The sequence below is a fragment of the Sceloporus occidentalis genome, unplaced genomic scaffold (genome assembly GCF_023333645.1).
Source record: "Sceloporus occidentalis isolate IW3139 unplaced genomic scaffold, rSceOcc1.0.p SCAF_2, whole genome shotgun sequence".
NCBI classification, from domain to species: Eukaryota; Metazoa; Chordata; class Lepidosauria; order Squamata; family Phrynosomatidae; genus Sceloporus; species Sceloporus occidentalis.
In genome coordinates this window covers 28115853-28141523 of record NW_028316982.1, presented here as the reverse complement: position 1 = coordinate 28141523, position 25671 = coordinate 28115853, and the positions used below count along the sequence as shown (strand labels likewise).

Sequence of the window (25671 nt, the reverse complement as noted above, 5' to 3'; positions counted from 1 at the left end):
TGTGTGTAAAGAAGCAATCATCTGAAGTTGCAGTCATCAAGTAAAGTCTAGATATGTGAGAACCATGCCTTAGATGAGAATTGTTAGAAGGATGCTGGGGAGGGGAAAATTGTCCAGTAATGTATGGAACCTCTTCAAGTTTGGGATGATTTTATCCTCACCCGTAACTGCCTGCAACCCATCTCACAGTGATTCCCCAGAAGTATTTTTGGTGGTGGTAATATAAGTGGCTGTGTGAGAGAAAAGGAGTAGAAGTTTCCTTCTGTGGATTTCTTCTTGAAATAGAATGAGGCATTTTACTTCCCCAAATTAACTTTTTGTTGCAGTATCTGCACCAAAGCAGATCTCCTGTGTATTCCGTTTTTTTTTCCACATAAACAGGTGAGACACACTTTTTTGAGCAAACAGTAGTGTAGAGAAGTCAGTTAGTTTTATTTTGCATTGCTAATTCATTAGTTTTATTTATCTTATTTTGTCGTATTTATTTTTAACAAGCTAGCTGTGCTTTCTGACATTGGTTGTTCAAATGGAACATACAAATGATTTGTACATACAAACATCCTTTGGTTGTGGGACATTTTTATAAACTTCACTGCACTGCACTTGGGATTGGAGTATGCCCCATGATAGGATCAATATAAGACTTTTTAAAATCCTAGTTTCCTCTTAAACTAATTTAGGATACCACCTAAGATACTTTGCCCTTAAGTGCTTCCTTTTTCATTCTTAAATGATTTTATCAACATTTTTTTTTCTTATTTTAATGCTTGTATGTATCCCAAGCCCCTATATATAGTATCTAGAGTTCCAGTTTCTTTGATGGTGTGGTGAGATGGACAATAGGTTTCTCTTCTCTGCCATTCTTGTCTTCCATTGTCAAGGGAAAGATGTTTCTGTAATTTCCTGCTTATGTTGTCCATGTTTATAGTTACCTGATAAGTCATATTTGTACAAGATACAGTAGTATGTTGTTGTCTGAACTGTGTTAATGTTAGGAAATGACATGTATGTGACCACAAGATAGAGCTGTAGCGGAACCTATTACAGTTCTAGTGGCAGTTGACAGTTGACACTTGAATTATGGAATGTTAATGCTGTCAGTCCTTCTGAGAGAGTGTCAGTTATGACAGTTGGTGTTACAGTAACTGCCTCTCTGTTTTTGTTGTTATGGTTGTTTGGTTGGCAAAGTAACTTATTTATTAAAGTAACTTATTTATTAAAGCCCCCGTGTAGAGTGAAGGCTTGAAGTGCTCTTGTCATTATTTCTCAAGCCGGGAGCTTAAGGCCGTTTGCAATGGTGAACGAATAGTTTCCTTCTTGGCCTGAATACCTTTGCAGACATCTCTTCAGATTCCTTCTCCCTGGCATCCTGTCGACGTGGTTCAACTCTGTAGATGGTCATGGTGGACACAGTGCGTCTTTCCACGCCCTAACAGTTAATGCATTGTTTTCAGTAGTTTTCACAGCAAGCAATCTATTATTTTATTTCTTCATTTGTTTAATTGTATTGGATACAGGGTTTTAAAAATAAGAAATATTTGTGACTAAAATAGTATAATGTAGATGAAAGAAAAGGATGAACAACAATATTTAAAACTGGAATTGCTACATTTTTACAGGTTTTCTTTTTACTTTCTCCTTAACCTATAGATCACACTCCAGACCCCAACAACGTTCTTATAGCCGAAGTAGCGAAAGAACCAGTCATAGAAGAAGTCGCAGTAGATCTCGTGACAAAGAAAGACGTAAAGGCAGAGATAAAGAGAAGACAAGAGAGAAGGAGCGAGCCAAAGGGAAAGAGAAGGATCAGCATTACAGTAAAAGTGGGTAAGTAAAACCTGATGAATGATACATTATGATATTTTTTAGATGCATATATTGGTTTTGTCTTAGTTAAATCAATTTATTTTTACAAGCTCATTATACCATACTCCTAGATGGGTCTGTGAGGTACCCCATTTTCCCAGATCATTTTATTTGGATCAGTAGCCACTTAGCTTCACTATGGGGCTCGACAGATGGGCAGAAAGAGGTGACGAGATGCCGCTCCTTTCTGCCCCCGATGGAGGTTGCAGCAACCAAATGATGCTGCCTTTGGGAGCTCTAAAAAGAACCCGCTCCTGTCGGGTTCTTTTTAGGGCGCATGCGCAGTACCATTGCTGTACTCATGTGCCCTAATAACATCCGCTCAGCGCAGCATTGTTTGGGCGCTGTGCCATGCGAACGTCATCGTTGCGTACCTGGTCTTTACAGGGGCACGCCAAGATGGTGCCAGCGGCGCGCAGTAGGACTTGGGAGTGTGCGGATGCTCTGCTCTTCCAAGCCCTAAAATCGGTCCCAGGCTGGCACATAGCGCCAGTCTCTACCGGGTCTAAGTCTTAGAGGCAGCTGTTTGCAGACATTCACTAGGACTTTGGTCTTCCTTTTTAAAATACACATTTTAGCACATATCTGTACCAGAAATTGTTTGAAGTTATTGCAGTGCCCTTCATGAGGAGATACTAATACTAATATTAAAAATGAAAATTGATATTTTTCTCTAGCATTTTCAGTGTTTGAAGAGCATCATATAGTTGTCAGATCCATGTGCATGGTTCTTTCATGATGATGTGATGTAATGATGATATGGTGGTAAGATGACATCGTGATATAGTATTAGGGTAGGTGCTGGTTTATTGAGGGGGGAATAGGGATCCTGTGGGAAGCCAAGCTTGAGAAACAACAGGAGGGGGGAAATGGCCAGAGGAGAGAGAGATTTGTGGTTTTATGATCCTGTTACAGTGGATTGGGGCTGTAAATCAGAGTGCATTGAATGATAATGCAGGGAAGGAAAGAGGAAACATGAAAGGTCACTTTGATCCAGATCAAACTTGGGATCGTAGCCGGGGAGTAGGGCTGGATGGTGGGAACTCTTAAGTATGATCCAGGGGGAAAACTTTTCAGTTCCAACACAAACCTTGGACAGAGGAACTTCTGCCTCAATTTCTAGAATAAAATATTTTGTTTTAATCATATTAAGAAGTTCTCTTGGTTGTCCTCTGATACTGACAATACTTGAGATAAGAAATCTTTTCAACAGCATTGCAGGGTAGTTTAGTAGGTATAATTTAAGTCAAAACAGAGTTATATGTTCCCCCATAGTCGAAATGGCATACAATGGCTTATGTATGTATGTAGAGACAGAGAGGGCATGCCCTCTATTGCTTCATCCAAGTTATTGATAAAGATGTTTAATAGCACTGGGCCCAGGACAGCATCGTGTGGCACCCCACTGCTCACTTCTCTCCAAGAAGAAGAGGAGCCATTGCTGAGTACCCTTTGGATTCAGCCATTCATACACACACACACACACACACACAGTAAATAAAACAGCTTTGATGTCAGTGTTCTTTCTGTTAGTGGAGCAGAGTTCAAGTGCATTAAAAGTTATTTCATACTCATCTGTTTGGTATCCTCTCCTACATGAATGGAGGCTCTCAGGATCCTAGAGTTAATGAACAGGGAGCATCATCTTTAGAATAATATGATCATAGAATCATAGAGTTGGAAAAGACTTCAAGGGCCATCCAGTCCAATCCCCTGCCATGCAGGAATACACAATTCTGACAGATGGCCATCTAGCTTTTGTTTAAAAACCTCCAAAAAAGGAGACTCTTCCACACTTTGAAAGAGTGCATTCCACAGCTCTTATTGTCAGAAGGTTTGTTCTAATGTTGAGATGGGATCTCTTTTCCTGTAGAATCATAGAATCATAGAGTTGGAAGAGACCGCAAGGGCCATCCAGTCCAACCCCCTGCCATGCAGGAAATCCAGATCAAAGCATCCCCGACAGATGGCCATCCAGCCTCCGTTTGAAGACCTCCAAGGAGGGAGACTCCACTACACTCCGAGGAAGTGTGTTCCACTGTCAAACAGCCTTTACTGTTAGGAAGTTCCTCCTAATGTTGAGATGGAATCTCTTTTCCTGCAGCTTGCATTCATTGCTCCGGGTCCTAGTCTCTGGAGCAGCAGAAAACAAGCTTGCTCCCTCCTCAATATGACATCCCTTCAAATATTTAAACAGGGCTATCATATCACCTCTTAACCTTCTTTTCTCCAGGCTAAACATCCCCAGCTCCCTATGGTGTTCCTCATAGCACTTGGTTTCCAGACCCTTCACCATTTTAGTTGCCCTCCTCTGGACACGCTCCAGTTTCTCCTTTTTGAATTGTGGCGCCCAGAACTGGACACAATATTCCAGGTGGGGCCTGACCAGAGCAGAATATAGTGGCACTATTACTTCCCTTGATCTAGACACTATACTTCTATTGATGCAGCCTAAAATCGCATTGGCCTTGTTAGCTGCCGCATCGCACTGTTGACTCATGTTCAACTTGTGGTCTACTTGGACTCCTAGATCCCTTTCACACGTTGTCTCCTTAAGCCAGGTGTCCCCCATCCTATATCTGTGCATTTCATTTTTTCGCCCTAAGTGCAGTACCTTACATTTCTCCCTGTTGAAGTTCATTTTGTTAGCTGTGGCCCAGCTTTCTAGTCTATTCAAGTCATTTTGAATTTTGATCCTGTCCTCTGGAGTATTAGCTATTCCTCCTAATTTGGTGTCATCTGCAAATTTGATAAGTATACCCCCAATTATGTCATCCAAGTCATTGATAAAGATGTTGAACAGTACTGGGCCCAGGACAGAGCCCTGTGGGACCCCACTGGTCACTTCTCTCCAGGATGAAAAGGAGCCATTGTTGAGCACCCTTTGGGTTCGGCCGGTCAACCAGTTACAAATCCACTTAACAGTTGCCTTGTCTAGCCCACATTTTACAAGCTTGTTTGCAAGAATGTCATGAGGAATTTTGTCAAAGGCCTTACTGAAATCAAGATATACTATATCCACAGCATTCCCTTCATCTACCAAGCTGGTAATTTTATCAAAAAAAGAGATCAGGTTTGTCTGGCATGACTTCTTTCTCTGAAACCCATGTTGACTTTTTGTGATTATGGCATTGCCTTCTAGATGTTCACCTACTCTCTGTTTAATGATCTGCTCTAGAATCTTGCCTGGTATTGATGTCAGACTAACTGGATGATAATTGTTGGGATCCTCTTTCTTCCTCTTTTTGAAGACAGGGACAACGTTTGCCCTCCTCCAGTCTGCTGGGACTTCTGTTCTCCAGGAGTTTTCAAAGATTATTGCCAATGGCTCCGATACTACCTTTGCCAGTTCTTTTAATACCCTTGGATGTAGCTCATCTGGTCCTGGAGACTTAAATTCATTTAGGTTAAACAGGTATTCCTGTACTATCTCTTTACTTATTTTGTGCTGAAATTCCCCTATTCTGTCCTCTGCTCCATTATCCTCAGGTTGAGCACCCTTTGCCTTTTCTGAGAAGACTGAGGCAAAGGAAGTGCTGAGTAATTCTGCCTTTTCTCTGTCTTCTGTTAGCATTTTGGCATCTTCTCCACGCAGTGGCCCTACCGTTTCCTTCTTCTTCCTTTTGCTGCGGACATATCCAAAAAAGCCCTTTTTGTTGTTCTTAACCTCTCTAGCAAGCCTGAGTTCATTCTGTGCTTTAGCTTTTCTGACCTTATCTGTAGTTTGCATCTACTGCTTCATGTCCTAGTCTTTGGAGCAACAGAAACAAGCATGCTCCATCCTCAATATGACACTCCTTTAAATATTTAAACAGGGCTATCATATCATCTCTTAACCTTCTCTTCTCCAGACTAAACATACCCAGCTCCTTAAGTCACTCTTCATAGGGCATGGTTTACAGACCTTTTACCATTTTGGTTGCTCTCTTCAGGACACACTGCAGCTTGTCAACATCTTTTTTGAATTGTGGTACCCAGAACTGAACGCAGTATTCCAGGTGAAGCCTGACTAAAGCAGAATAGAGTGGTACTATTACATCCCTTGATTTAGACACTGTACCTCTATTGATGCAGCCTAGAATCAAATTGGCTTTTTAAGCTGCAGCAACACATCACTCGTGATCAACTTGTGGTCTACAAGGACTCTAGATCCCTTTTGCATAAACTGTTGTCAAGCCAGGTGTCCCCCATCCTATATGTGTGCACTTCATTTTTTTCTCTCCCTAAGTGTGGTATCTTACATTTCTTTGTGTTCAAATTTATTTTATTAGTTTTGGCCCAGTTTTCTTATCTATTAAGGTCATTTTGAATTTTGATCCTGCCCTCTGGTGTATTAGGTACTCCTCCTAATTTGGTGTCATCTGCAAATTTGATAAGCATGCCCTCTATTCCTTCATTGAAGTCATTGATAAAGATGTTCAATAGTACTGGGCCCAGGACAGACCCCTGTGGCACCCCACTTGTCACTCCTCTTAAGGAGCACCCTTTGGGTTTCGCTGTTCAACCAATTACATATTGTCTTGCCCATATTTTACTAGCTTGTTTTCCAGAATATCATGGGAGACATTGTCGAAAGCCTTACTGAAATCAAGGTATACTACATCCACAGCATTACCTTCATCTACCAAACATAATTTTATAAAAAAAGAGAGATAAGACTACGGTAGTCTGGCAGGACCTGTTTTTGAGAAACCCATGTTGACTTTTTGCGATTATGGCATTCTTTTCTAAATACTTACAGATTCTCTGTTTCATGATCTGCTCTAGTATCTTTCCTGGCATTGATTTGAGGCTAACGGGGTGATAATTTTTTGGGTCCTCCCCCCCCCTGCTTTGGAGATGAGGATAACATTTGTTCTCCAGTCCTCTGGGACTCTTCCTGTTCTCCAGGAATTCTCAAAGATTATTGACTGTGGCTCTGAGATTACTTCTGCCAGTTCTTTTAATATTCTTGGATGTAGTTCACCTGGCCCTAGAGATTTGAATTTATTTATATTAACCAGGTATTCATGTACTATCTCTGTGCTGCATTTCCTCTACGGTGTTCTGCTTACGAGCACCCTTTTTCTTTTGTAAGAAGACTGAGGTAAAGAAGGAGTTTAAGAGTTTTGCTTTTTCTCTGTTAGCATTTTGCCATCTTTCTGCACACAATGGCCCTACCATTTTCTTCTTCTTCCTCTTGCTACGAACATATCCAAAAAGCCCTTTTTATTCTTAACCTCTTTAGCAAGCCTGAGTTCATTCTACACTTTTGTTTTTCTTACTTTACCATTACATGTGCAAGCTATTTGTCTGAATTCCTCTTTGGTGATTTCCCCCCTTTCCATTTCTTATACATGTCCTTTTAAAACTTAGTGCAGCTGAAAGTTCTTTAGTCATCCATCCTGGTTTCTTGAGACACCTCCCATTTTTTGTCCTCATTGGAACTGTTTGAAATTGTACCTTCAATATCTCCCTTTTGAGATATTGAACTCCCTTCTCTTTTAGTATTTCTGACCATGGGGTCACACTAAGTATTTCCCTAAGTTTACTGAAATCAGCATTCTTAAAGTCTAAAATATTTGTCTGACTATGGTCCAAAACACCCTGCAGAAACAATCCATTTTGAAACTACTTTAATTGTCCTGGCTCAATGATAGGAAGTTCTGGGAACTGTAGATTTGTAAGACATTTAGCCTTCTCTGCCAGAGAGCTCTGGTGTCACGATACACTACAGTTCCCAGGATTCCATAGTACTGAGTTAGGGCCAAATCTCAAACTGGATTATTTCTGCAGTGTGTTTTGGATTTATGCATGGTTTCCCCTTTCCACTGTATAATAAACTTTAGGAGAATGTGATCAATCCCACCTAAGGATCATGGCACTTCCACCCCATTAACCAGGTCATCCCTGTTGGTTAGGATCAGATCTAAAATAGCTGATCCCCTTGTTGCCTCTTCCACCTTTTGGAAAATGGAATTATCTTCTAGGCAATTGAAGAATTTACTAGACCTTAAACTCTTGGCTGAGTTTGACTTCCAGTAAATATCAGCATAGTTGAAGTGACCCATCACTATTACACCTCTTCTTTCTGACTGTGTAGTCATCTGTTCTAGAAAGGCATGATCCAATTTATCAGACTGACTTAGGAGTCTGTAGTAGACTCTCACAATATCATCCCTGTTGTTTCTTTCCCTTTCATTTTTTTCCCAGATGCTCTTCACCTGGTTTCTAGGATTTAATTCCTGGATCTTTTCACAAGTGTAAACATCCCTGTCCTGTAATGCCACTCCTCCTCCTCTCTTGTTTGGCCTGTTTCTCTTAAAAAGATTATACCCCTCTATTACTACATTCAGATCATGAGACTTATCCTACCAAGTTTCAATGATGCCTATTACATCATATTTAAGGGCAAGACATTTGGAAAAGGTGGTTATTTGTTCCAGTTGACACCAACTTGCATGAGTCCCCTTCTCCCAAGCTGTCTAGAAAGATTGCTTTTGAATCTTCCTCTTGCAAATATATATCTTATGTCAAAGCACCCTTGGTTTCACAATCTAAATATTGTCTTGACTTGTCTGGTGAATAAAAAATCAGACTGAAGCAGAAAAATGGCAATAGGGGAGGGCCTGGAAACTAGGATACCAGCCTCTGCTTGCAGAGTTCTAAAGAATTCTTCAGGAATGGATAGGAGATATTTGCTAGTATCCTCTTGTTAGGGAAACATTCCCAACATGTTCATTTGAAAGGAGTGTCCTTAAGTGATGACGCGGAAAACCCAAAATGTCCATTAGCAAAACACACTTTATTTGGCCAAGACGACAGCACACCAGCAGATGGTGATAAAATTGCTGTCGCGCCCAATAGCCATTTCCAAAAGTTTTTATAGCAAAACACAGTTCATTGTTTACATAGCATTTGCTTAATTGGTTATTTAGTACACACATGATTATACAACAGGCAGTTAATTGGCTATTGTCTAAACATCAAGTGATTGGTTGCATTCACTGTCCATGCAGTGTTCACACATTTTTCTTATTGGCTCTACATTTGCTTGGAGTCTGGAATGCAAAGGGATACTAGCTAATGCAAAGAGATACTTAGCTAGGCTGATCCTGTTCTCTTCAAGGCCACTGCAGAGCCAGAGCATTGTATTCAGAGCTCTCTAGAGAAAGGAGGGGTGAGGGGGTGAGTGTGTACTATGGTCACACACAGTAAAAAAGAGTGGGGGCCAATAGCCCATTTACACTTTACTCTGTAGCTCATTCTATGAGTCTACTGTAACCACTGATTCTTTTGCAAAGCCATGTACAGAAGCAGAAAGCAAGAAAGCATAAATTCAGCCATATTTATGTCCCTCTCACTCTTAGTGAGTGTGCCAAAGGGCAAGCTCCTTTCTATGGGGGAGTTGTGTTTTACTTCTAAACTAACCCAGGTTTTTTGCAGAATTGTGGCTGATAATTTGGATAAGATGGCCTAATTAAAAGGCTGAATAATCAAGTTTGACATCTGGGATGGCTAATCCCCATTTGTTGCAGGTGTGTGCCTGATTGATTTCACAAATCTAGGTTTGTTTTTGCCAAATATAAATTTACTGAAAATAGATTGTCAATTAAAAAAAATTTTTTTTTGCTGTAATGGGCATAATGGAAATTGTTTGGAACAGAAAAAATAATAATGGCATAAAAATATTTTTCGAAGTGCAATTTGGCCTAGAAGACAGAGCTTTGATTAATTTTGATAACATTACTTAATTAACATGCCTCTGATAATAATGAACCAGGGAGGTAGACTTTCTGTATCAGACTTGGATCTGTCATGTTGCGCTCCCACCTTCTCTTTTATTCCCAAACATTAGAAACTTTAGATTGGATCTAGAAATATTCAGAGTAAACTTGTTGTAATCAATGGAGCTCAAGTTACTCATGGTAACTTAGGTCTCATTGAATTAAGCCAGCCTTTCTCAAATAGTGGGGCGGGCCCCCCCGCGAGGCTCCATAAAGGGGGGCGCGAGGCTCTGTTATGCAGAGGTGTATAACAATTTTATAGACAAATGATACTATTTACAGTCACGCAGGGAGCGCGAAATGTTTTCTTCTTCCTAGGGGGGCATGACAGAAAATAATTGAGAAGCACTGAATTAAGCGGATCTCCTCTAAATATAACTAAATCTGGATCCAACCCATAATGAGCTTCCTTATACCAAAACAGACTGTTTTTGGCCCGAAACAAATGGGCCGAAAGCACCGTGTCGGCACCAAAATTAGGGTTGCAGAGCACACCACACGCTCTACAACCCTAATACGTATGGATGGCGCCATCTTTATGTGGCTCCGTCCATATGTGGCATGCCTTGATGATGTCATGTGCGCACTACATGCAAACAGTGTGGCGCGTGCATGTCATCTCTGCGCTGCACCAGGCAGCTTTCGGCGGCCTGGTGTCGTTGCTGCAAGGACCTCCGAAACGGAGCTCCTTTTGGAAGCGGATCGTTCCCGCAGCAACTGCATGGTTGCGGGAACAATCCTGAGGAGAAAGTGGCTGCCCCTTTCTCTTCTGTAGGGCCGGGATGTCTGGGGGCATGAAGCCCCAAGGACATCCCTTTTCTGGGCCATGGAGAAGCAGCATTTTGCTGCTTCTCTGTGGCCTGGAAAAATGCCAGATTGGAGCTGCAGGGCTGCTGGTGAGGCTGCCCTGGCTCCAATCCAGTGCAAAAAGGGGCGGCTGCGGTCTGTACTGCCCCTAAGTTCAATTAGCTCAGCAGTTTCTCTAATTTCCAGTTGCTCTTGAGAATCTGCAAAAGAGAGATCTTTACCATCATCTCCTACCCAGTCTTTTAAACTGGAGATGTGACTTTTGAACCAGGGGTCTTCGCTGTGAAAGCATGCCCTCTCCCACTGTCCTATAGTCTCTTGCCCAAAACTCTAAAAGCTTTGTGACTGCATTTGATCATACTTCATGCTGTAGAAGCGATACAAAGTGGATGCAATGGTTGTGTTAAATTTATTGTTGTTCAAGCAAACATAGGTGTATTCATAATCCATTCTTTGTAATATTACTTTAAAATGCAGATATTTACAACACTAGTTTCTTTCCTAAGAGATTATCTACTATACACAGGTCTTTGAAACCAAGGATTTTGTACTGTTTAGAAACACTTCAAATGTTAATAAGCTACTGAATGAAATTTGGCAGGGTGTTCTTGATGTAATTCATCCCTTGTATATCTTTTTAAATGAGATAGTGTTTTCATTTAATCAGAGAGTGATCAAAGAATATCTACATAGGGAATATGGATCTAAGAAACTTTTACCTTTATAGATATTTGTCATTTTGAAGATTTAGGTTGCTAACAGCAACATGTTACTATTATTTAGTGCCAGTTGCCATTTTCATTTGGATAAAACAAGGACCATTACACTGATATTTGCAGATAACTTATATAATTTAAGATCTGTGAAAAGTTCCTAATTCTGAATTAAGACTTGTCACAGTGAGAAATTGATCTAGCAGCTACAAATTTGAGTATCAGTCACTGTATCTCCATCCCAAAACATATTTCTACATTCGGATGCTAAGGCTTTTAGGAGTGCTTGACTATTCCAAGATTCAAAATAAACAAAAACTAAAATTAAGCAGCCATTATTTTGTGATTGAAAGAATTTTAAAAACCACAGTGGAAGCTGCTTTGGTACAGTGTAAACTGCATTGGGTCCCATATTTGGAGAAAAATAGGATATAAATCAAATAAACAAATAAATACTCTTTAGAATAAATACTGTATCAATCAGAAGTATCATGACCTTGGAAGGCTTTCATAACTCAAATTCAGTTTTCTCCCATTTTTTTCTTCTTCTTATTTGCAACTATTTCTTTCCCCACAGGAACATAGGTTTATTTTTAGGCCACATGCTAGATGGATGGACTCTATTAAGGAGAACATGGGTATGAGTTTACAGGACCTAAGCAGAGTAGTGCAGGACAGGGAGTCTTGGAGATGTCACATCCACAGGGTCGCCATGTGTCAAGATCGACTGGAGGGTAGTTAGCAACAGCAACAACAAATGGCTATGTATTAAAAATCTCTTTTGGTCATTCCCCCATTAAGAATTTCCCATGGAAATTTGTTTTGCCTAACATTTTCTGGTTGAACTTACTATCTTTTTATTTTTTTAGTTGATTTTACTATATAACTAATACCCATCAGTTGTCTGGTGTTTTTTTGCTGACCATCATTTTTTAAAGTAAATTCCTGTTAATAAGCTTTCAGTACTTGGCAGAAAACAATAAAAGTAAACAAAGAATGCTGGTCTATTCTTAGTTGACAGCAGTTATACACTCTTGGAGCTTGTCATTTTTCTTTACCTCTTAGTACTTTCTGCAGCAGGAAGTCATTTATGCTAATTTTGCCTAATTTGCATATAGGTTATAAGAGTTCTGTGGTAGAAAGCATGCTCAGAACTCCTTTTAAGTGCCTGTTTAGATCAAAGTGGGTCTGTGTGATAGCTGTTGTCTGACACCAAGCTGTGTGGTGTTGTTTTCATTAAACATTTATCATACTTCCAATGTGACAGCAGGCAACCCTCTGCTTGGGCAACATGTTTCTATGCAAAATTTATTGGAAAAGACGAGAGGTTCTAAAGAGATTTTGCCTTTCACGAGTAGCAAAGTCTAAATGTTTTGACTGGTTGAAATATACCTCTAAAATAATGTGGAGCTCTTAAACTAAAGCAGCAGCAGAAGCAGCACTGTTTGATTAATTAAGAATGGCAGTTTTTTTTTTAAAAAAGGTTTCTCCCCCCCTCCCATATATTATTTTAGGTACCTTTTTGGTTGAGCTTTTTGAAATATAGGTTTTCCAAGCTGAAACCTATTTTTTTTATTTAATTCATTTCGTTTATATGCCGACTTCCTCTAGGAAAGGGACCCAAAGTGGCTCACAGATAAAAGTTAAGAACTTCACAGTAAAAACAATTAAAACCATCTTGTAAAAACAATGTAAAATTGCATTAAACATACAAAAGTTTAAAAACACAGATAGAACACGCACATCATAAAAACCTCCCTGACAAAGATTATATGTTAAAAGCCTGCTTGAAGAATGTCTTTGCCAGCTAGTGAAAGGAAAGCAGGTAGGGGGCCAGCCTAGCCTTCTGTGGAAAGGCATTCAAGAGAATGGGATCAGCTATTGGTAAGCCTTATGTCCTCACCAGGCATGGCTGTTATGATGGCAGGACCAGGAGAAAGTCTGCCCCTGAAGATCTTAGAATTCTTGCAGGTTTGTATGGGGCAATATGGTCCTTCAGATAGTCTGGATCCAAGCTGTATAGGACTTTATAGGTTGTGACCAGCACTTTTCATTTTGCCTGGAACCAAATTGGTAGCCTTTGTTTCAACAAGGAAGTTATATGCTGCCAATAATTACCTACTGACTCCTAATTTGTCATGAGTGACAAGTCAGCTTAAACAACTTAAACTTTTTGTTATATTAGATAAAAATATTTTGCATCAAATAATTTATTACAATTCTGCATAAGTACTAAACGTCCACAAAACATGGTAGTAACCGCAGCAAAATATGAATAATGACAGCCATTATGTGAACTTGGTTACTTTTGAAAGCTCCCAAATGTGATATGAACAAGATCGGAATGGTGTGTAGCTCTGGCATGATAGAAACAAAAGAAACAGCAATGACAGTATTCTTAGAAGCCTGCTTGGAATTCTTAATGGGCTTACATCTCTAGTAGTAAGAGAGATCAACTGTGAATGTAAAAAGTCCCTTTCCCTTCAAGACATGGTTTCAGAGGGATTGTAACTGCAGTGCAGCCTCCTTCAAGTAACCACATTTCTTTTGATATTCTATGGCATGGCCTTGTAGAAAGAATTCAATGAGGCCTTGGTCCTCTACATTTCAGAACAACTCTTCCTCTCTAGCAATACGTAAAATTATATAGGTGGGTCAATTTCATATGCCTTTTTAGATTTAAAGTGTGTAAATTTACAGCGCTTATAAATAAAGGTTAATAATAATAATAATAATAATAATAATAATAATAATAATAATACAATATGAAATTCCACCAGTTGTTGTGAAGTTAGTTGAGTTGATGGATTAGTAAAAAAATCTGTAATGGTCAGAACACTCGAATGGAACAATGGCCTGTTACAGACAGCCAAAATAAAGCTGCTTCGAGTCACAGTGGAAGTATGGTGTTTCAATGATGCATGCGTCCTAAGAGTCCAGAAGCCACACCAAAGCCACGCTCCAGACCTTAGGGCTGGAGCGTGGCTTTGGTGCGACTTCTGGACTCTTAGGACGCATGCATCATTGAAACATCGTACCTCCACTGTGACTTGAAGCAACTTTATTTTGGCTGTCTGTAACAGCAGAATGATTCCTCAACTTCTGCACCTGAAAACTCCTCCTGAGGTGCATAGATGATAGCTGCATAATTTGGACACATGGAAAGGACTCACTCAAGACATTCCACCAGAATTTCAATGGCTTCTGCCCCACCATCAGTCTCAGTCAGAAACTAACTACAGAACAAATCTACTTTCTGGACACCACTGTACTGCTGCATGATGGACACCTGAGCAGCACCCTATATCACAAACCCACTGACTGCTACATGTACTTACATGCCTCCAAATTCCACCTCAAATATATCCACAAACTCTAATCCATCAACAGTGGGTTGAACAGAGACAATGGCTTCCTGGCACAATAGACGTATTATAACAATAGTTAACACCCCAGCCTCTTGGTGGCTGCCTTGGCCAGTTTATCACATCTTTTTTCTGGTTCCCAGCTTGCACATACCATATTGCTAAATTCCCTTCACCATTTATATGGACCATCCACCCACCCTGGCCTTAGGCAACATCTTTCTGCCTTCCTTTGTCCTTCAAGGAATGTAGTTAAAACTAAATTTGTCAGTTCATCACCATATCCACAAGTTTGCTATAAGGCTATTCATAGTCTGGGCACCAGTTCACTCCATGCATTTGAAGTAGATGAAGTCTATAAAAGCTAATGCTGCAACTTCTTTTGCTCAGTTAGTCACAAAGGTTCTACAACATCCCTTTATATATTGGCATAATAGTTTGTTACTAACAAATAGACTTGATGTGTTTTCTGATACACATGAATGGAGGGACTCTAAAGGAATTCTGGAGAAAAACTGGATTTTTATAGATAATTCTTCATTTAAAAACTGCTCAGATAAAAAGTCATTGCACTATTATCTTTTAATATATTAGTTTTGCACTATGTTGCTTTCTCTTTCTGAAATACTAAACTAGTGAAAAATGTGCTCATCTCTGTTGCTAAACTGAAGAGCCAGTGTTGTCCGAGGACTAATCTGGTGGTCATGTGGCCAACATGACTGCACCGAATGCTGTAACCTTCCCACTGAGAAGTGGTACCTATCTATTTACTTGCATTTGCATGCTTTTGAACTGCTAGGTTGGCAGAAGCTTGAACTAGTGACAGGAGCTCACCATATCAGGCAGCACTCGGGCCTCGAACTGCCAACCTTCTGATCTTCCGACCATCAGAATTGGCATCTTAATCACTAAAGCCACCACATCTCATTGGTAATATCACTGTATTTTGTTTCTGATGTTCTAAAGCTGATCCGGTCCAAATCACTGATAACTGGTGTGCTTCGTGGGCTTTTTCTTGTTTTGAACATTATCAGCTCATGGAAATCTTGGCAGGGCCCTTTGGTTTCTTTAAAATGAACCAGATACAGATAAGATACTGCCATAAAGAAATCCTTAACATTAAGTTTTTATTACTTGAATTTGGACATGGCACATCCTTACAATTAGAAATGCAAAAAATGTCTTTTAAAATGAGCTCATTTGGATAAAATGTATCCACAATTGTCCTTTTTACTTCTCTGGCTAAAAAAAGACAGGAAAACTGCCCAATGCTACCAGCGAATTCTTGACTTGGATTTTTCTTCTCCCTTGTCAACTTAACAGTCAAGAAATTGGAGGAAGGCTAGGACTTAGAAGGGCAGTTATGAAGGAACTAGACAAGATGCTGAAGGGTAAAAATACATAATTGAGGACTGAAGTTAGGATTGCCTGAGCCATTATATTACGCTTCTAAGTATGCTTGTGAAAGCTGGCCAGTGAAGAAAGCTGGTAGGAAGAAGAAGAGCTCTAAGGATATTGAGGATTGTTGAAAAACCAAATAAATGGATTCTAGAGCAAATAAGCCTGAACTCTCTCTAGAAGCCAAGATGACTATATTGAGACAGTTGTACTTTGGACGTATCATGAGAAGGAATGACTCACTGGAAAAGGCAGGAGGTCTCTCATTCAGAGGGCTGCCTTAGATCAAAGTCAAGTTGAAGGCAGTTAACAACAACAAATCACACAATTAAGTCATCACTCTGGGGGCTGACCTGCTGTTATGGAGGGATAAGCCTGGCCTTGGAAAAAGGAGTGGGATATGATTACCCACAGATGCTTATGCTATTCTAGAAGTGTTGATGCAAGAAGAGCTTGCTTGTTCCAGTACCTCTTTGGCTGAGATGATCACATTGACTTCTTCTGACCATGAGGATTAATCCAGAAACTATAAAGGAACTTCAGTTCCCCATGCTCCACCAAAATTAATGGTTATTAAAGCAGGCTAGGCTTCTTCTTCTTCTTTTTTTAAGTGAACACACTCCTCTCACCAGAAGTAGAACTAGTCATCCAGATGGAGCCACAACACTACCTGAAACTCATTGTAACAGTTGAGTGGTGCTGAAGCAACATTCTAACACTACACTTCCTGTAGTACATCTCCAGGTGGGCCTCCACGTGCAGCTGTCCAGGGTGTTGTATGAATCCTGAACTTTTTCTTCACCTCACTTTACCTTACCATACTTTGGTAGAATTTTTTTGTCTTGAACTCTGTTTGGGTATTCAGAATTGGCATACTGCTGAGATCATCTGTTGAAACAATACAGTACTGAAGACGTTCAGTGGTGTGAAAAACATGTTCTGGGATAATCAGGGCAGCCACCTTCTGAAAAGTCAGGATTGTGGAAACTGGTTAGGGAATCTGATAAAGAACTCGAGAAAGTAAAGAAACAATAAAATCATGATACAGGTATATTTGTGTAATTTTTTAGAAATACTGCAAGAGGAGTATGCATTTGTAGTAGTGAATAAAAGAGAACCAGGATATATCTAATATGATACACACACTTTCCATATTATGATTATATGATTTTCAAAATGTTTATAGACTGATGGCTGTTAACCATAAAACAGAGTAAAATAAACTTGCACACATATGTGAGAGCATTATCTTATTATGAAATCATTGAGTGGTTGCTTTCATTCAGATAAATTAGAATCAATTGCACTTGATTTGTAGATGTAAATATTTTGACAAGGATCAGCAAACTGTGGCTGGCTGCACTTAGTGGCCAGCTATTTTTTCATGTATAAAGCCCAGTACAGCTGAGTGAGCTCTCAGTAAGAAAAGTAAGAAAAAATGAGATTTATTCATAACTATGTTGAAAGGTAATCTATTTTAGGTATTCATTAAAGTTGTGTTGTTGTTGTTGTTATATTTAATTGTATCCTGTCTTTCTCCCAAAATTGGAACTCAAGGCAGCTTACAATTTGAAAACCTAATACAACTAATGTTAGTATATTGAAGGTGAAAATGTTGAGATGTGGCAATGGCTGCAGAAGCCTAAATTGGCTACAGCTGGAGTCCAGAACAGCAGCCGGATGTTCAGGATCAGCTGAGCAGGACTAAATGTAAATATGCTATGTCTTCAGTCTCAAGAGGGATTGGTGTCTGTGGTGCATAGCATCTTGTATATGAAGAGGTTGGACTTAGCGGTCGCCTCATGGTAATACTGTATATAAGGAAAACGCTGTTCTGGTGGATTGTGGCAGTTTGCAGATAGTGTGGTGTGTCGGTAAGAGTTTTTGTATAGTAGTGATTAGCTCGTGTTATTTTGAAACAAAGTAATAAAGCCCTCTAAGGAGTGAACTGCTGGAGAGTGATTCTTTGATTCAGCAGCTGTTTTTCCAGGCATTGTTCCAAGCAAGTTGAAAGCCTGTTTTGGAGTTTCGCTCTGTTCCTGTGTTGGAGAAATAACCGGCATCTTCATCCATTTGGCACCAGACTCGAATCACAGGCAAGGTTCATCACCCAAATATCAACAACTAAAAATATACAAAAATGAACATTAAAATGGTGTTTAACCTTTGACAATATGGAAATGATTTAAAACCACACTTAGAAGGATAAAATATCATTAAAAGATAAAAAAGCAATTAATACAGCAACCTCATCATATTCTTTAAAAATTTTCCATTTTAAAACCTGCCAGAATAAAAAGCTCTTTGGCTGGAGCTGAAAGTACAGCAAGGGAGGAAGCCATTCTGGCCTCTCTAAGAAGGGAGTTCTACAGTCCAGGCAATCAGTGAGGATGTCCTCTTTTGTATTCCTACCAGCTGTGCTTGTGATAGTGGTGGGACTGAGAGAAGGGCCTCTCCTGATGATCTCAGGGCCTGGGCTGGGCCATTTAGGGAAGTTAAAGTCTGCCAGATTTGGAACTGAGCCATAGTTGTATCTCACCCTAGTTCATAAGGTTTCAGGACAGCATAAAGAACAATGACATATGGATCTCTTTCTGTACAAAAGGAAATTCCCAGAAAATCCTGGAAGAAACATTTTACGTTAAAAGAGGGAACACAATCACTCAACAGGAAGAGTCTATCAAAGCAAGATTCAGAGATATTCAAGAAAGCAATAATTTTCAAGTAATTCAGCATGCTGTCTAAGCATGTTTTTTTGTAGGCCACTTGAGGATCTTGGTCTGATGCAGATGGAACACTTATGTTCACGAAACTGAAGTATCAATGGTCTAAATTACTAGCCTTAAAAAGCAGAAATTCAGCATGAAAATGTGTGTTATAATGGTGCCAAGTGAAAAGAATAAGACTTTTGGAAACAGGATGGAAAGAAAAAGATTCAGGATTGCACTCTCAAATTAATCTATCAATTTGAGATTGTTGAAGAGTATGCTCTGACTGTAGCACTAGACATTTACTCATCTGCAGATAACTTGTAAAGTATCCACTGAAACAGGACAAAATGTCCTGTTAGTTTTTTACACTAACCTTATATGCAAGATGACAGGAGGTGGAGGTTTTGCCACTCCATATATTTGTTGGCAAGGGAAGAAGGCTGTGTTTTTAGCTAATCTAATTCTAATTTGTTTATAGGGAATGTATTAAATATTGAGCTTGATATAAATATGATCTGAATTTTAAAATTCCTTATTCATCATAATAATTTTTAGTATTTTAAAACACTCTAGCACCAAATCATATTTGTTATTTCTTGTTTATCAAAAGATTTCTTCACCTATTTGTAATCTTGTTGGGAGACATATTGTTTTAAATTGTTTGTAAATTTGAGAATGGTAGGTCTCATACAATTTCGATCTCCATTGTTGTTGTTTTTCATAGTACTGTAATTGGAATTATTATGGAGTTATTTTTTTAAAAAAAATATAATTCCTTTAAGAAAGGATTTCCCCATCTAAAAGGGGATTTTAAAAAGCTAAACGGACATTTTCAACACCCCAAGTACCTTGCATTTTATAAGCAACTAGCTATTGTGTGACTGGACCCTTTTAATCTGTGTATGAAGAATCCAAACTGAATGATATGGAGCTGTGAAAATCCTGTTAGTGTGAGCTGTAATCTCTTTACTGGCTTTAAGTAGTTAGAGTAGCATTCAGAAACCCTCCAGATACTGAACTGCAGAGATACAGTAATCGCCTAAACATGTGCCCAATATTTTGCTGACAAGCAACCAAAGAAGAAGAGTCCCTAACAATAGTTCATGGGAAGCAGCAACATTTTTGTAAAAATATATTGCATTACAACAGTGTTCAAACTTGTTCCCTCTTTCACTTTCTCTTTTCTTTTTTCTTTCCCCTCAGTACTTTTAATTGTAAACTAACAACACTGGAAATTAGATGTTTTCACTTTTTCAGAAATTATATTATTTTATCTTTAAAAATGGTGCATATAAAAAGGTGGGGCATTTCAAGAGAAATTGATATTTATATTTATGCAAATATAAATATTCTGAAAAAATTAAGAATAATGTCTAATTATTAATTAGTATGTACATATGGTTCTTTGAAAATGTGACAAATGCACATTACTTGCAGACCTTTGGGATTATGTTAAATCCACCTCCACAATTTGTAGCTGATCAAACTGAATATGAGGAGTGAGGACATGGTTTCTTAGAGCCTGCCTTCTTGTGAGGAACTGGAAATGTTGGTATGAGGAGGAATATTTCTATATATAGATACTCACAGTACATATTTGGTAGGCTATCTTTAGTGCGATGGTTCACAAGCTGTTCAGGCCTGCTGTGGATAAATGAATTGGAAGTAATCATGAAAATAAAATAGGTATTGAAAGCCCTGTTTAGTACTTGAATGTAAGACTGCCAACAAATACCAGGTACTGTAGGCTATATTTCAGAGGAAGGAACTGGCAAAACCAGTTCTGAGTATTCCTTGCCTAAGGAAAACATGGAGTTGCCATAAGTCGACATGCAATTTAAAGTTGCACACGCACAGTAACATGCACAGTAACTTGCACAATAACACGCTGTTTCAAGTTGGGAGAACATCTGTCAACTAGAAGAGTTATATTACTTAATGCCTATGAAGTAGCAATTGTGCTCCAAGGTGGCCTATAAATTCTTGAAGAAGCAGTAACATAATTATTCCTAAGCATCCCCTCTCATTGACTAGAAGGAAAATAAAGTCAAATTAGTGCCCTGATTTAATTGGAAGCTGGTGGTCATGAATTGAATGAGACAGCAACTATATCAGCATTGGCAGAAAACACAGAAATAAGTCCAGTGTATTATTTTCAATTAATTGCAGTTGTGGGTACAGATCTTAGCTTAAATACAACATTTTGTGCCCAGGATAATGCCTTATCGGAGGAAGTATGTTGGTTTTATAACTGCTACTGTGGGATGCTTTTTACTTGTGCTTTTACCTAAGCTGATATTCTCTATTATGTAATGCAGTACAAATATTAACATGATTATACTTTTACATCTTATTAGCTTTAATATTAGGCATAGCAAAATGAATAATGGCAATAATTTTGTTTAAATATTAGCATTGCAGCTTAAACACTAGAGATAAGAAGAGCTGTAAATTAAATGTGATCACATTTCTATCTAGACCATTTCTATCCATGTTCACTTTAATAGTATAATTCTAGAGATACTCGATTTTTGTTATATTTTTAAAATATATCTATGAAACCAATCTGAACCTTGAATATAAAAATCATAAGACACAAAATAGAGTGAAAATGAGACATTGCTTGTAAGAAAGAGAAAATCATTGCCTTATATTTCTTTGTGATATCCAGTTTAAAGTTAGGCATAATTTGGCTAACATCACCTTGAGTTTCTGTCTGTGTTACTGTGATGTTCTTAAACATCCATCATGTACCTACTGCTTTGGGCTATTTTCACTTAGCACACATGAAGGCTGTGACTATCTCAAACTGTAGATGATATGAATAACAATTGTTTGAAGATCTTACCCTCTATCTCTCTGGATAACCTACCGTCTGCAAAGGATAAATAAGTGGCAGATAGCTTTTGTCATCCCTTATCCGAGCTGTACACTTGTAAGGAAGAGCAGGGATAATCACCTAAATCTAATTATGGGTTAAAGGAGGCCATGACTGTGATGTGGCAGTGAGACACCTTACTGTATCAATCCTATTTGCATTAGAAAAATAAGGTTGTCATATTGATTATTCAAATTAGCTTGTATTGGCCATGGCTCAGTGGCTTATATTGCAGCTGAAGCGCTTGAAGAGTATAGCTTTTCAGGGACCTTTGCCTATAGCATATATTATTTGGTATCTTGTTTGCTAATTTAGAGATTTTAAAATAGGGGGTTAGAGTTTTTATCTCACGAATTAAGGGTTTAATGGACCAACAAAACTGTGGTTTTAATAACCCCCCCAAAGGTTTATGAAAACAAGGCTAACAAACAAAAAGCACCAAAGTTAATAGTTCTTAACTAATTCTGCATTAGTTTTCAAATCCCAACAAAATAATAGTTAAATATAAATATGGATAAACTTGAAGACTCCCAATAGCTTGTGGGAGCAGTTGTATCCTAATGACTAAAAGATTGTTTTGAATTTTGAAGACTGAATCATGTGTGTGCCATGAACTCCCTAGGCGGCCTCAGGCATGTCAGTATCTCTCAACTTCAGCCCTCATCTGCAATATGAGGATAAGAATACAGATCTGCTATGCAGGGTTGTTGTAAGGATACAAAAAATAATAATATAGATTTAATAACTGTGTACTCTAAAGAACTATATAAATGCAAACTATTTTTTTGCAAGCTCCATTTTGTTGTGGAAATGATCTTTCATTTCACATAAAGGTTGACTCTCCCTTCTAAATGCTTAGAACCGGAACTGTTTTGGATTTCAGAGTTTTTCAGATTTTGGAATATTTGCATATACCTACTGAGGTATCGTGGAGGTGGGACCCAAGTGTAAACATGATATTCATTTATGTTTTGTATACAGCTTATAAACATGGCCTGAAAATACGTTTATGTGCAGTATTTTTGTCCCTGAAAGAAGGTTTGGGTTCATTGAACTATTAGAAACCAAAGTGTCAGTATCTCAGTGATCCATGTGGACAATTTTGGAAATTTTGGAATTCCAGATAAGGGAGATTCAGTCTGTGTAATATCCCTTTTACTTTACTTATTTGTTTGCTCCAAAGTTGAAGAAAGGTTCACAGAGCTGCAGGTGCATATTGTACAAAGGTAAACACTTTGAAGTCCCCCCCCCCCCCCACAAGCTCTGATAACAATCCAGCATGATGTTAATTACATTTGAAAGATGTTGGTTTTACATGTTTCCACCGTCTTGCTGGATCTCAATATTTTGGGCTTGATTCTGATGATCACAAAACTAATTCCATTTAAGTGGAATTCTTTAAGTGATTATATTTTCATTCGAGACTTAGCTATTCAGAGACATCCTTCTTAATAAGGATGATCAAGGAGAGCCAAGGGAGGGGGAAGAAAGAAGAGATCTCTCATTCAAGCTTAGTTCTGGCAAGGGCTCTGATCAATTGCTGTGCCATGCTGCTGGATCTAATTGTCTTTGAATGAGAAGTGTTCCTCCTCCATTAAATCTGGCTGCTATTTATCTCTCTCCGTGTGCTGGCAAATACCATACTGCTTAATACCTATGTGTATATGTATGTGCCTTCATGTCACCTGTTAACTTATGGTGACCCAGTGAATATCATATGCTCCTGTTTAAAGTGGGCAGATGTTTGATGTTGGGGCATGAAGTTCATAGAATCATAGAGCTGGAAGAGACCTCAAGTGGCAAGCCAGCTTATTTTTCCTATTGTGAGCATTCATTTTGTCAATGGCTTTGACATGTGCAAATGTTGTACATCTGAGTCTTACAAAAAATAAGATAGAGCCCTTTCACTTGGATGAAAACAAACTGCATCATACTATATTCAGAAACTGTTTGCTTCATCAGATGTTTTAAAAGCATTTGAAGATACACTGAACAAGATTTACATTTGTTGGCAAGCCTTGCCATCCTGAGGGAATTTTTTCTAGGCCAGATCAAAGGAGCTTAAAGCAAACATATTGCAAGACCATAACAAATATACCAGAATTGATATATGAAATTTAACTTTTACTACTTAATCAAATGTTTAGAGAAATAACTCAAGGCATGTGTTAGGGAAGAAGGATGAAAAATGTTTTTATATCCTTAGAATTTGTCTATCCTATCAGTGTAACATAATATTTTTTTAGAGATTTCACAGTAATATTTTTGAATATGATATAAAATCTAGGTAGCTTCTTATGCATATTTCTTGTCCATAAAGATCCATTCAGTGAGAATAGGAAGACATGTGCATTTTCAGACGTTGTATATCTCTGAATTCAGTGTTGGAGTTTTCCTTGTGGTGGCTACAAGATACTCACTGGGAATACAAGCAGGTTAAAATAAAGAGTTCCTCTTGGGTACTCACTTCTCCCCAGCACTCCTGTGCTACCTAATCAGATTGGAAGGACTGCAAGAGTCATTAAACAGAGGGGAAAGTATGTTAAATGCAGGAAAGTCATCCAACCATTTGTTTACCAGGGAGAGGAAATAATTGTTCACCCCATCTTTCAATTAATTTATGTCACATCTTCTTAATTCTCTGGCACATCTTGACTTGAATGAAGGAATAGAGGGCATGCTTATCAAATTTGCAGATGATACCAAATTAGGAGGAGTAGCTAATGTCCCAGAGGATAGGATCAAAATTCAAAATGACCTTAATAGATTAGAAAGCTGGGCCAAAACTAATAAAATGAATTTCATCAGGGAGAAATGTAAGATACTACACTTAGGCAGAAAAAATAAAATGCACAGACATAGGATGGTGTTAACAAGGCTACATGTGAAAGAGATCTAGGGGTCCTAGTAGACCACAAGTTGAACATAAGTCAGCAATGTGATGCTGCAGGTAAAAAAGCCAATGCGATTCTAGGCTGCATCAATAGAAGTGTAGTGTCTAGATCGAGGGAAGTAATAGTACCACACAAATTCGTGAAGCGTTCCATATTTTTAGCCCCCTTTTAACCATCCATCAAGAAGCCAAGCCCTTCCTCCAGTCCATCTGCCTTGGTCCAGACCTCGGAGGTGGAGAAGATCTGCTGGACCTGATCCTATTCCCCACCACCACTCCCTTCTCCTTTTGTGTCGTGTCTTTTAGATTGTAAGCCTGAGGGCAGGGAACCGTCTGACTAAAAAATTTATGTACAGCGCTGTGTAAATTTACAGCGCTTTATAAATAAAGGTTAATAATAATAATAATACCAATCTATCCTGCTTTGGTCAGGCCTCACCTGGAATACTGCGTCCAGTTCTGGGCACCACAATTCAAAAAAGATGTTGACAAGCTGGAGCATGTCCAGCGGAGGATGACCAGAATGATGAAGGGTCTAGAAACCATGCTCTGTGAGGAGTGACTTAGGGAGCTGGATATGTTTAGCCTGGAGAAGAGAAGCTTAAGAGGTTATATGATAGCCCCTTTTAAATATTAGAAGGGATGTCATATTGAGGATGGAACATGCTTGCTTTCTGCTGCTCCAGAGACTAGGACTAAGAGCAATGGATTCAAACTAAAGGAAAAGAGATTCTACCTTAACTTTAAGAAGAACTTCCTGACAGTAAGAGCTGTTCTACAGTGGAATATGCTGTTGGAGTCTCCTTCTTTGGAGGTCTTTAAACAACCGCTTGATGGCCATCTATTGGGGATGCTTTGATTGTGAGTTCCTGCATGACAGAGGGTTGGACTGGATGGCCCTTGAGGTCTCTTCCAGTTCTATGGTTCTATGATTTTGTGTTAGACTTAAGCACATATAGGCGAAAGAGACCCCCCCCCCCCCCGCATCGGCTTGGGGGTTTAGACATCGCATGCTCCAAAGCTGCTCTGAAGCAAGCATCACGGTGTATGCCCGACCACACGGAGGGCGACATGGTGTAGTGGTGTGAGCATTGGACTAGTACCCTGGAGATCATAGCTTGACTCCCCCACTCAAGCATAAAATTCCACTGGGGTATCATCCACACTGCAGAAATAATCCAGATTGACACCACTTTAACAGCAGGCCTCAATGCTCTGGAAATCTGAGAATTGTAGCCTTGTGAGATATTTAACATTCTCTGTCAGAAAGCTCT

General features: G+C 39.0%; 1 protein-coding gene across 1 annotated transcript in view; it reads left to right on the top strand.

Annotated features, from left to right (window-relative positions):
- The window catches only part of LOC149318077 (serine/Arginine-related protein 53-like), a 257271-nt gene that overhangs the window by 54914 nt on the left and 176686 nt on the right, over window positions 1-25671 (top strand). Inside the window, exon 4 of the mRNA XM_089508974.1 lies at window positions 1651-1827. Coding sequence (XP_089365100.1) covers window positions 1651-1827 — 177 coding nt within the window. The remainder of the gene's footprint in view (window positions 1-1650; window positions 1828-25671) is intronic.